We start from the raw sequence: 13,900 nt of genomic DNA on the forward strand, positions 1-13,900 counted from the left end.
GATGGGTATATTATAGAATGGAGACTACAGGTAGTTAGATGGGTATATTATAGACTGGAGACTACAGGTGGTTAGATGGGTATATTATAGAATGGAGACTACAGGTGGTTAGATGGGTATATTATAGACTGGAGACTACAGGTGGTTAGATGGGTATATTATAGAATGGAGACTACAGGTGGTTAGATGGGTATTCAAGCTTTGAGGATGTCTTCGTCAGCCTGTTGGAGTAGGAGGCGGCTCTGGAGATCTCCAGCCTTTTGCCCTTTGCTGATTATTGTAGGGTTCTTCTCTGATTGGCTGATTATTGTAGGGTTCTTTTCTGATTGGCCGATTATTGTGTTTTGTAGGGTTCTTCTCTGATTGGCCAATTATTGTGTTTAGTAGGGTTCTTCTCTGATTGGCCGATTATTGTGTTTTGTAGGGTTATTTTCTGATTGGCTGATTATTGTGTTCTGTAGAGTTATTTTCTGAATGGCTGATTATTGTGTTTAGTAGGATTCTTCTGTGATTGGCTGATTATTGTGTTTAGTAGGGTTCTTCTCTGATTGGCTAATTATTGTGTTCTGTAGGGTTATTTTCTGATTGGCTGATTATTGTGTTTAGTAGGGTTCTTCTCTGATTGGCTGATTATTGTGTTTAGTAGGGTTCTTCTCTGATTGGCTAATTATTGTGTTCTTTAGGGTTATTTTCTGATTGGCTGATTATTGTGTTTAGTAGGGTTCTTCTCTGATTGGCTGATTATTGTGTTTAGTAGGATTCTTCTGTGATTGGCTGATTATTGTGTTTAGTAGGGTTCTTCTCTGATTGGCTGAGTATTGTGTTCTGTAGGGTTCTTCTCTGATTCGTAGAGCAGTGTGTGGTGTGTGTGTGTGGTGTGGTGTGGTGTGTGGTGTGGTGTGGTGTGGTGTGGTGTGGTGTGGTGTGTGTGTGTAAGTACCTAGGAGGACATCAGCAGCCAGCAGGTGTTCCATGACAGAGTCCAGGATGTGGGACTGGAACTCTTTCTGCTGAGTCCTGGTGGAGCGCTCTGGGGACGCCTGGGGAGACAACTCTACGTTAAAGCACGAATCAACCGTTGAAACGATAACAAAACGCCCTCCTCGCCTGTTTTGGTTAAAAAGATGAGGTATTGGCCTGGAGAAATGTAACCATTCTCAGATTAATAGACAAAACTATGATGTCAGGACTGCCCACCATGATATCAACATGATAGTTGTAACCATGTTATGAGGATATACAGGACTGACCATCCATTATATCAACATGATAGTTGTAACCATGTTATGAGGAGTTACAGGACTGACCATCCATGATATCAACATGATAGTTGTAACCATGTTATGAGGATATACAGGACTGACCATCCATGATATCAACATGATAGTTGTAACCATGTTATGAGGATATACAGGACTGTCCACCATGATATCAACATGATAGTTGTAACCATGTTATGAGGATATACAGGACTGACCATCCGTGATATCAACATGATAGTTGTAACCATGTTATGAGGATATGACTTACCATCCATGATATCAACATGATAGTTGTAACCATGTTATGAGGATATACAGGACTGACCATCCATGATATCAACATGATAGTTGTAACCATGTTATGAGGATATACAGGACTGCCCACCATGATATCAACATGATAGTTGTAACCATGTTATGAGGATATGACTGACCATCCATGATATCAACATGATAGTTGTAACCATGTTATGAGACTATACAGGACTGCCCACCATGATATAAACATGATAGTTGTAACCATGTTATGAGGATATACAGGACTGACCATCCATGATATCAACATGATAGTTGTAACCATGTTATGAGGATATACAGGACTGACCATCCATGATATCAACATGATAGTTGTAACCATGTTATGAGGATATACAGGGCTGACCATCCATGATATCAACATGATAGTTGTAACCATGTTATGAGGATATACAGGACTGACCATCCGTGATATCAACATGATAGTTGTAACCATGTTATGAGGATATGACTGACCATCCATGATATCAACATGATAGTTGTAACCATGTTATAAGGATATGACTGCCCACCATGATATCAACATGATAGTTGTAACCATGTTATGAGGATATACAGGACTGACCATCCATGATATCAACATGATAGTTGTAACCATGTTATGAGGATATACAGGACTGCCCACCATGATATCAACATGATAGTTGTAACCATGTTATGAGGATATGACTGACCATCCATGATATCAACATGATAGTTGTAACCATGTTATGAGACTATACAGGACTGCCCACCATGATATAAACATGATAGTTGTAACCATGTTATGAGGATATACAGGACTGACCATCCATGATATCAACATGATAGTTGTAACCATGTTATGAGGATATACAGGACTGACCATCCATGATATCAACATGATAGTTGTAACCATGTTATGAGGATATACAGGGCTGACCATCCATGATATCAACATGATAGTTGTAACCATGTTATGAGGATATACAGGACTGACCATCCGTGATATCAACATGATAGTTGTAACCATGTTATGAGGATATGACTGACCATCCATGATATCAACATGATAGTTGTAACCATGTTATAAGGATATGACTGCCCACCATGATATCAACATGATAGTTGTAACCATGTTATGAGGATATACAGGACTGACCATCCATGATATCAACATGATAGTTGTAACCATGTTATGAGGATATACAGGACTGACCATCCATGATATCAACATGATAGTTGTAACCATGTTATGGGGATATATAGGACTGACCATCCATGATATCAACATGATAGTTGTAACCATGTTATGGGGATCTACAGTGTTTGTTTACATTTACAATGTTTAAACATTGGAGAAAAACAAGCTGATATTTTGGGTTCTCCTTGTCTCAGGATGGTAAGTTGGTGGTTGAAGATATCCCTCTAGTGGTGTGGGGGCTGTGCTTTGGCAAAGTGGGTGGGGTTATATCCTTCCTGTTTGGCCCTGTCCGGGGGTGTCCTCGGATGGGGCCACAGTGTCTCCTGATCCCTCCTGTCTCAGCCTTCAGTATTTATGCTGCAGTAGTTTATGTGTCGGGGGGCTAGGGTCAATTTGTTATATCTGGAGTACTTCTCCTGTCCTATTCGGTGTCCGTGTGAATCTAAGTGTGCGTTCTCTAATTCTCTCCTTCTCTCTTTCTATCTCTCTCTCGGAGGACCTGAGCCCTAGGACCATGCCTCAGGACTACCTGACATGATGACTCCTTGCTGTCCCCAGTCCACCTGGCCGTGCTGCTGCTCCAGTTTCAACTGTTCTGCCTTATTATTATTGGACCATGCTGGTCATTTATGAACATTTGAACATCTTGGCCATGTTCTGTTATAATCTCCACCCGGCACAGCCAGAAGAGGACTGGCCACCCCTCATAGCCTGGTTCCTCTCTAGGTTTCTTCCTAGGTTCTGGCCTTTCTAGGGAGTTTTTCCCTAGCCACCGTGCTTCTACACCTGCATTGCTTGCTGTTTGGGGTTTTAGGCTGGGTTTCTGTACAGCACATTGAGATATCAGCTGATGTACGAAGGGCTATAGAAATACATTTGATTTGAACTGCAGATTGCCACTTTCCTGACACAATAGCTAGATTAAGGGTTGCAAACATCTAGAAACTTAAACCAAAATTCCCCCGTTTTCCAGAAATTCCTTTGGGAGCGTTCCCAGATTTTTGCAACCCTTAATCTAGATGATCAACTAATAGCAATTAAATCCCACCGGTTGCTGTCAGGATAGTACTTTGTGACAACAGCTGATGTAAAAAAGGGCTTCATAAATACATTTGATTGATTTGTCTCACCTCTAACAGTAGGTCTATGGTGGACGTCTGTTTGTTGGCCGGAGTCAGACACAGGTTGTCCATGATCAGCACCTTCATGAAGTCAAACACATACTTCTTGGCCGGATGATTGGTCAGGTAGGTCTTCGAACCCACGTTGCAGTATTCCGATTGGCTACGGTTCATGCCCGTGTCGGCGGTGAAGGCCTTGAATTCTTCCGTTGGTGACCCTGCTTCATCATCCAGGTCACTCACCTGAGAGAGGAGAGGAGAGAGAGGAGAGGGAGAGAGGAGAGGGAGAGAGAGAGGAGAGAGAGGGAGGGAGAGAGGAGAGGGAGAGAGGAGAGGGAGAGAGGGAGGGAGGGAGGAGAGGAGAGGAGAGGAGAGGAGAGGAGAGGAGAGGAGAGGAGAGGAGAGGAGAGGAGAGGAGAGGAGAGGAGAGGGAGGGAGGGAGAGAGGAGAGGATTAGATTGAGCTCAGAGAACAAACACATAGCTACTGTAGAAAACACACACAGGGAAAAAAAAAAATTCTACATTTGGATACAGTTGAGCCTCTCACCATCTCAGAGTAGGGCCTGATGTTGAAGGGGAAGACTGAGGCAGCCAGGACACACAGGAACTCTGGGCTGTGCCACATTTGGGCCAGGTCTGGGACGTTGTGATACAGGTACCTGTAATAATAAAATCACTCATTAGTGATATTATATATATATATATATATATATATATATACATTATGACTATTATTTATGATGTAGATTATTTTAAATATTTTATCATTATATATGTGATACAGGTACCTGAAGAACTGCATCAGAGTCACCGGGTACTCCCTCAGCCACGAACCCTCTTCCTCAGACTGCCACGGCTAAGAGGACGAAGAAAAGCACAACGTCATTTGATGGTAGAAGAAGATCGAGGAGCTCTATGAAGCTAACATTTGGTGGTAGAAGAAGATCCAGCAGTTATATGACATTTGGTGACAGCAAGCTAGGTAAACTCAACCATGGATGGATTGCTGCCTCTCCTTAAGACTGCTAACAGGATAAGGAAACCAACATGTTATTTAGGGTGAACTATCTCGTATCTTTCTCTGTCCATAGACAGAACTATCCTGTATCTTTCTCTGTCCATAGACAGAACTATCCCATATCTTTCTCTGTCCATAGACAGAACTATCCCGTATCTTTCTCTATCCATAGACAGAACTATCCCATAGACAGAACTATCCCATAGACAGAACTATCCCATAGACAGAACTATCCCATATCTTTCTCTATCCCATAGACAGAACTATCCCATAGACAGAACTATCCCATAGACAGAACTATCCCATATCTTGCTCTGTCCATAGTCAGAACTATCCCATATCTTTCTCTGTCCATAGACAGAACTATCCCATATCTTTCTCTGTCCATAGACAGAACTATCCCGTATCTTTCTCTGTCCATAGACAGAACTATCCCATATCTTTCTCTATCCATAGACAGAACTATCCCATATCTTGCTCTGTCCAGACAGAACTATCCCATATCTTTCTCTGTCCATAGACAGAACTATTCCATATCTTTCTCTATCCATAGACAGAATTATCCCATATCTTTCTCTATCCCCATAGACAGAACTATCCCGTATCTTTCTCTGTCCATAGACAGAACTATCCCATAGACAGAACGTCATCTGGTTGTAGAAGTGAATCTAGTAGCTCGTCTACATGGAAAAAGGATTGGGTTGTCCTCCTTTCTCTCTCCTCCCTCCACTCCTCATCTCCTCTATCCTTCCCACGCTCTCTCTCTCCTCTTCCTCCTCTCACCAGGTTGAGCATGCTCCTCAGCATCCCCAGTAACAGGAAGCCAGCCTCGGTGCAGACACTGTGGATGGATCCCACTATGGTGGCGCTGGAAGCAGGGACCCCAAAGATAAAGGTCCAGATAGAGTCCAGGTCAAACTAACACAAAACACAGAACACAGAGGCTGGGGTAACACTCAGCAGGGTTACACATTAACGATGTCCTCTTGTCCGAGACAAGAAGAATTTAAATTAAAGTTTTTTTTTTTTTAAATCACACATATCACAATATCAAACAATTACTCCAATCAGAATTGGATCAGAAAGACCCAATTTAAATAATATTCTAATCTATTTTTCATGTACATACATTTTAAAAAGCCTAAATGTCAAAGTGTATGTGATTGGCTAAAGCCTCATGTCCAAATGATCACATGACCGGACAGTGCCTGTTGTTCACCCTACCCACCTTGAATTTGAGAAGAGGTGTTGAGCATTTTGAAATTATTTAACTATAAACATAACTGATTAAAACCTGGACGTTTTATACATGTTTATGAAGCATTTATTAACTTGTTTCAAAGTAGCCTAACCTAACCAACCCTAGCTTAGCCAACCCTAGCCTAACCAACCCTAGCCTAGCCAACCCTAGCCTAACCAACCCTAGCCTAACCAACCCTAGCCTAGCCAACCCTAGCTTAGCCAACCCTAGCCTAACCAACCCTAGCCCAGCCAACCCTAGCCTAACCAACCCTAGCCTAACCAACCCTAGCCTAGCCAACCCTAGCCTAACCAACCCTAGCTTAGCCAACCCTAGCCTAACCAACCCTAGCCTAGCCAACCCTAGCCTAGCCAACCCTAGCCTAGCCAACCCTAGCCTAGCCAACACTAGCCTAGCCAACCCTAGCCTAGCCAACACTAGCCTAGCCAACACTAGCCTAGCCAACCCTAGCCTAGCCAACCCTTGACAAAATACGACCATAGAAATGTTGAGGGAATTAATTTACACACTTAATACACCATTGGTTTTCAAATCAATATTATCTTATTGTCCAGCAGTCAAAAGCATAATCCCAGTCATTTTAGTAACCCATACTAGTTGATAATAAGGTGGACACCTAGGTGGACAGCGTGGTTGTGAACTAAAGGAAGGTGAGGATGGTGAGATTGGTTTTGGTTTGTTTACTAACCAGGCATCAGACTGAGATAAATTGTGAGGTGATAGGGCCGAATTACAGTTTGCAGTGTTTGAGTGTGATACCAATTATGTCTTGGAGTCTGTGAGGGGGAACTCGTTTCTGCTCCAGGGGGCGCCAAAAATGATGTTTTGGAGTTTGTGAGGGGATCTCGCTTTTCCTCCAGGACACAGCTGTTTCAGTATTTAACCAAGAGGAAAACCCCAAAATAGATTTGAAGTGTAGATAATGTAATACAAGGGCGTGTCCTATTTAGCAAGTAAAGAACGTGGCCTGGTGGTGAAAGAGGCATCATTGAACTATAAAATATATATAAAATATAATATAATATATATATATAAAAGGTGATTCGTGGCAACATATTCATTTTAATTATTGAGACTGGAAAAAAGTTGAGGTACTTGCTCCCCATCTTTCCACATCACAGTCTATGCTTCTTAAGATGGGTTTGAACTTGTTTTTTGACTATAGATTGCAACAGGATAGATTTATATTCCCAGGCAGCAGAAATTGTGTACTCTAGGGATGTCGTTCAGGGACAACAGAGCAGATTTTGTCCTGTGTTGATTTTATATCCAGATACACAGCTGTAGTTCTAAACAAAAAGACTGGTAACGACTCAGGTGCCCACGTAGAGCAGTACATCAGTCTGCATACAGAGATATGTGGTGGTCTGTGCCAAGTACAGTAAAATGGGCTCATTTATTTATTTAATATCACCTAGGCAAGCTCATGATGTTGTGATTGGCTGGCAGACAGCCTGCGCAGGAGGTTCCAGGGAGAACAACAAGCTCATGATGTTGTGATTGGGCAGACAGCCTGCGCCGGAGGATCCAGGGAGAACAACAAGCATTAGACTGCCTATGGTAAATTGGCATGAGCATATTTTGCCAGGTTGTACTATGGCAAAAGGAATGGCAAAAAGGACTTAAACCAGGGATATGAATTGTTCCCCAATGTCCATACAGCGTAGAACATAAATATTGCCGCTCTAAGTGATCAATGGCTTTTTCTACGTCCGATGGCAATATGGCCGACAGTGAGTCAGTATTCATGGACCCATCGGTAATATGGAGCAGACTGCGTTGCAAGTCTGGTTTTGATTAAAAAAATCAGTCTGTGTCTTGTGTGATTAATAAGTAACAAGAACGTTGAAGAAGACGGGGGGAGAATCGTCGCATACGAATTTGATATCAGCGTTCAAAATCGATAATTCCTACATTCTGGTCCTTATCCTTTTTTTTTCAATATTAAAGAAATGGTATCAGTGTTCACGTCTCTATTGAATCGTGTCTAGAATCAGTTGATGTAAAAAAATTGTCCATAAGGATAGAAACAAACCCCAGGGATTTCCCGCTGATCATTGTTTGTATGGATTATTTTAGTTCCATCAGAGCGACAGGGGGCCTCAAGTGTTGCAGGTCGGCAGAGATCTCAGATCTAGACAAAATGACCATAGAAATCCCAGAGTTTTGAATTGATTAATAACGACGGGTCACTGTATGGTACCATCCATTGATTTAATGGAAGTTATATTTGAAAGTTTTTTTGTCGGCTAATAGATCATTTATTGAGCTAATAATAGATTGGCTTGGATGAGCCCTATGAACATTTTAAAAAGAAACATGCTATGTGAATGAGAGTTTCTGCCCGGCGTTTACATGATACATTTATTTATTTTCGGATAATCTGCCGATCAAGGATAGCTTGTGGAGAGACGTTTCAAGTTGTCATAATTGGTCTTCTAATTCTGTAATGTTGTGTTGGTTGATTGGTTTAAATTGGATGACAACGAGGTAGAGTATGACCTAATAAAGCCTTTGACCATGTCCCACAGTCCTCCAGGTTCATCATCAGTGTTACCACAGTCCTCCAGGTTCATCATCAGTGTTACCACAGTCCTCCATCAACACAACGCCATAGATAACGCACAATTGGCATGCTGACTGCAGAAATATCTACCAGAGCTGTTGTCAGAGAATTTAATGTTAATTGCTCTACCATAAGCCGCCTCCAACATCGTTTTAGACAATTTGACAGTACATCCAATCTGCCTCGCATACCATGTGTAACCACACAAGCCCAGGACCTCCACATCCGGCTTAATCACCTGCGGCAGGGTCTGAGACAAACCACCCAGACAGCTGATGAAACTGTGGGTTTGCACAACTGAAGAATTTCGGCAAAAACTGTCACAAAACCTTCCCAGGGAAGCTCATCTGCGTGCTAATGCTCACCTTTGATGGCCCCTGGCATGCTGGAGAAGTGTGATCCGGGCAGATGGCAGACAGCGTTGCATGGCGTTGTGTGGGTGCGCGGTTTGCTGATATCAATGTTGTGAACAATGTGCACCATGGTGGCGGTGGGGTTATGTTATGGGCAGGCATAAGCTACACACGACATGGGATGCTCTGGATCTTGTGAAATCCATACATTAGGGTCTACATTTATTTGACAAGATAACATGCTATTTTAAAGTAAACAAATTGGACATTCAACAAGCACAGCACTTACACAAATGACTGATGATTGGCTGAGAGAAGCTAATGATAAAAATATTGTGGGGGATGTTTTGCTAGACTTCAATGCGGCTTTTGACATTATCGATCATAGTCCGCTGCTGGAAAAACGTATGTGTTCTGGCTTTACACCCCCTGCTATATTGTGGATGAAGAGTTACCTGTCTAACAGAACACAGAGGGTGTTCTTTAATGGAAGCCCCTCCAACATAATCCAGGTAGAATCAGGAATTCCTCAGGGCAGCTGTCTAGGCCCCTCACTTTTTTTTAAACCCTTACTAATGACATGCCACTGGCTTTGAGTAAAGCCAGTGTGTCCATGTAGGTGGATGACTCAACACTATACACGTCAGCCACTACAGCGACTGAAATGACTGCAACACTTAAATATCCGCAGTTAGTTTCAGAATGGGTGGCAAGGAATAAGTTAGTCCTAAATATTTAAAAAACTAAAAGCATGGTATTTGGGACAAATCATTCACTAAACCCTAAACTAAATCTTTTAATAAATAATGTGAAAATTGAGCAGGTTGAGGTGACTAAACTTGTAAACTGTCATGGTCAAAACATATTGATACAACAGTAGCTAAGATGGGGAGAAGTCTGTCTATAATAAAGCGATGCTCTACCTTCTTAACAGCACTGTCAACAAGGCAGGTCCTACAGGCCCTAGTTCCTACAGGCCCTAGTTTCTACCTTCTTAACAACACTATCAACATGGCAGGTCCTACAGGCCCTAGTTTCTACCTTCTTAACAACACTATCAACAAGGCAGGTCCTACAGGCCCTAGTTTCTACCTTCTTAACAACACTATCAACAAGGCAGGTCCTACAGTCCCTAGTTTCTACCTTCTTAACAACACTACCAACAAGGCAGGTCCTACAGGCCCTAGTTTCTACCTTCTTAACAACACTATCAACATGGCAGGTCCTACAGGCCCTAGTTTCTACCTTCTTAACAACACTATCAACAAGGCAGGTCCTACAGGCCCTAGTTTCTACCTTCTTAACAACACTATCAACATGGCAGGTCCTACAGGCCCTAGTTTCTACCTTCTTAACAACACTATCACCAAGGCAGGTCCTACAGGCCCTAGTTTCTACCTTCTTAACAACACTATCACCAAGGCAGGTCCTACAGGCCCTAGTTTTGTCACACCTGGACTACTGTTCAGTCGTGTGGTCAGGTGCCACAAAGAGGGACTAATATTATATTGTACTATATATATTATAATGTTATACTACTAATCCTATATATATTACAAAACAATATTAGACTAATACTATACGGCTAAATTACTGTCAAATGTATTGTTATAATTGTTCTAAGTAACTAATGAGATCATAGATTGTTAATTTTGGGCAGAGCTGCCTGAGGTGCCCCACCTGGAAACAAACTAACTAGGGGAAACACTGGCTAGATAGTACGACATAAATTAGGTTTTACGATAAAATGATTAGGAATTAATTTACACACTTAAAACACCATTGGTTTTCAAATCAATATGATCTTATTGTCCAGCAGCCAAAAGTATAATCCCAGTCATATTAGTAACCCATACTAGTTGATAATAAGGTGGACACCTAGGTGGACAGCGTGGTTGTGAACTAAAGGAAGGTGAGGATGGTGAGATTGGTTTGTTTACCAACCAGGCATCAGACTGAGATAAATTGTGAGGTGATAGGGTCGAATTACAGTTTGCAGTGTTTGAGTGTGATACCAATTATGTCTTGGAGTCTGTGAGGGGGAACTCGTTTCTGCTCCAGGGGGCGCCAAAAATGATGTTTTGGAGTCTGTGAGGGGATCTCGCTTTTCCTCCAGGACACAGCTGTTTCAGTATTTAACCAAGAGGAAAACCCCAAAATAGATTTGAAGTGTAGATAATGTAATACAAGGGCGTTTCCTATTTAGCAAGTAAAGAACGTGGCCTGGTGGTGAAAGAGGCATCATTGAACTATAAAATATATATAAAATATAATATAATATATATATAAAAGGTGATTCGTGGCAACATATTCATTTTAATTATTGAGACTGGAAAAAAGTTGAGGTACTTGCTCCCCATCTTTCCACATCACAGTCTATGCTTCTTAAGATGGGTTTGAACTTGTTTTTTGACTATAGATTGCAACAGGATAGATTTGTATTCCCAGGCAGCAGAAATTGTGTACTCTAGGGATGTTGAGGGGGCGGCTCTCGTTCAGGGACAATAGAGCAGATTTTGTCCTGTGTTGATTTTATATCCGGATACACAGCTGTAATTAAATTATATCAGTGTTCACGTCTCTATTGAATCATGTCTAGAATCAGTTGATGTAAAAAAAATTGTCCATAAGGATAGAAAGAACTCTGGAGGTTTCCAACAAACCCCAGGGATTTCCCGCTGATCATGGTTTGTATGGTTTATTTTAGTTCCATCAGAGCGACAAGGGGCCTCAAGTGTTGCAGGTCGGCAGAGATCTCAGATCTAGACAAAATGACCATAGAAATCCCAGAGTTTTGAATTGATTAATAACGGGTCACTGTATGGTACCATCCATTGATTTAATGGAAGTTATATTTGCAAAGTTTTTTTGTCGGCTAATAGATCATTTATTGAGCTAATAATAGATTGGCTTGGATGAGCCCTATGAACATTTGAAAAATAAACATGCTACGTGAATGAGAGTTTCTGCCCGGCGTTTACATGATAAATTAATTTATTTTCTGATAATCTGCCGATCAAGGATAGCTTGTGGAGAGACGTTTCAAGGTGTCATGATTGGTCTTCTAATTCTGTAATGTTGTGTTGGTTGATTGGTTTAAATTGGATGACAACGAGGTAGAGTATGACCAAATAAAGCCTTTGACCATGTCCCACAGTCCTCCAGAATCATCATCAGTGTTACCACAGTCCTCCAGGTTCATCAGTGTTACCACAGTCCTCCATCAACACAACGCCATAGATAACGCGCAATTGGCATGCTGATTGCAGAAATATCTACTAGAGCTGTTGCCAGAGAATTTTATGTTAATTTCTCTATCATAAGCCGCCTCCAACATTGTTTTAGACAATTTGACAGTACATCCAATCTGCCTCACAACCGCATACCATGTGTAACCACACAAGCCCAGGACCTCCACATCCGGCTTAATCACCTGCGGCAGGGTCTGAGACAAACCACCCAGACAGCTGATGAAATTGTAGGTTTGCACAACTGAAGAATTTCGGCAAAAACTGTCACAAAACCTTCCCAGGGAAGCTCATCTGCGTGCTAATGCTCACCTTCGATGGCCCCTGGCATGCTGGAGAAGTGTGATCCGGGCAGATGGCAGACAGCGTTGTATGGCGTTGTGTGGGTGCGCGGTTTGCTGATATCAATGTTGTGAACAATGTGCACCATGGTGGCGGTGGGGTTATGTTATGGGCAGGCATAAGCTACACACGACATGGGATGCTCTGGATCTTGTGAAATCCATACATTAGGGTCTGCATTTATTTGACAAGATAAAATGCTATTTTAAAGTAAACAAATTGGACATTCAACAAGCACAGCACTTACACAAATGACTGATGACTGGCTGAGAGAAGCTAATGATAAAAATATTGTGGGGGATGTTTTGCTAGACTTCAATGTGGCTTTTGACATTATCGATCATAGTCTGCTGCTGGAAAAACATATGTGTGATGCTTTTACACCCTCTGCTATAATGTGGATAAAGAATTACCTGTCTAACAGAACACAGAGGGTGTTCTTTAATGGAAGCCCCTCCAACATAATCCAGGTAGAATCAGGAATTCCCCAGGGCAGCTGTCTAGGCCCCTCACTTTTTTTAAACCCTTACTAATGACATGCCACTGGCTTTGAGTAAAGCCAGTGTGTCCATGTAGGTGGATGACTCAACACTATACACGTCAGCCACTACAGCGACTGAAATGACTGCAACACTTAAATATCCGCAGTTAGTTTCAGAATGGGTGGCAAGGAATACGTTAGTCCTAAATATTTCAAAAACTAAAAGCATGGTATTTGGGACAAATCATTCACTAAACCCTAAACTAAATCTTTTAATAAATAATGTGAAAATTGAGCAGGTTGAGGTGACTAAACTTGTAAACTGTCATGGTCAAAACATATTGATACAACAGTAGCTAAGATGGGGAGAAGTCTGTCTATAATAAAGCGATGCTCTACCTTCTTAACAGCACTGTCAACAAGGCAGGTCCTACAGGCCCTAGTTTCTACCTTCTTAACAACACTATCAACATGGCAGGTCCTACAGGCCCTAGTTTCTACCTTCTTAACAACACTATCAACATGGCAGGTCCTACAGGCCCTAGTTTCTACCTTCTTAACAACACTATCAACATGGCAGGTCCTACAGGCCCTAGTTTCTACCTTCTTAACAACACTATCAACAAGGCAGGTCCTACAGGCCCTAGTTTCTACCTTCTTAACAACACTATCAACAAGGCAGGTCCTACAGGCCCTAGTTTCTACCTTCTTAACAACACTATCAACATGGCAGGTCCTACAGGCCCTAGTTTCTACCTTCTTAACAACA

The 13,900-nt window shown here is 41.8% G+C and overlaps 1 protein-coding gene across 1 annotated transcript in view; it reads right to left on the bottom strand.

Moving 5' to 3' along the window:
- LOC139389360 (WD repeat and FYVE domain containing 3) overlaps positions 1-13,900 on the bottom strand; it is a 234,931-nt gene that overhangs the window by 68,630 nt on the left and 152,401 nt on the right. Inside the window, exons 36-40 of the mRNA XM_071136061.1 lie at positions 5,664-5,798; positions 4,651-4,718; positions 4,410-4,521; positions 3,870-4,103; positions 941-1,040 (exon numbers count right to left, since the gene is read on the bottom strand). Of these exons, the coding sequence (XP_070992162.1) occupies positions 941-1,040; positions 3,870-4,103; positions 4,410-4,521; positions 4,651-4,718; positions 5,664-5,798 (649 nt within the window). The remainder of the gene's footprint in view (positions 1-940; positions 1,041-3,869; positions 4,104-4,409; positions 4,522-4,650; positions 4,719-5,663; positions 5,799-13,900) is intronic.

Source organism: Oncorhynchus clarkii, chromosome 30, assembly GCF_045791955.1.
Source record: "Oncorhynchus clarkii lewisi isolate Uvic-CL-2024 chromosome 30, UVic_Ocla_1.0, whole genome shotgun sequence".
NCBI lineage: Eukaryota > Metazoa > Chordata > Actinopteri > Salmoniformes > Salmonidae > Oncorhynchus > Oncorhynchus clarkii.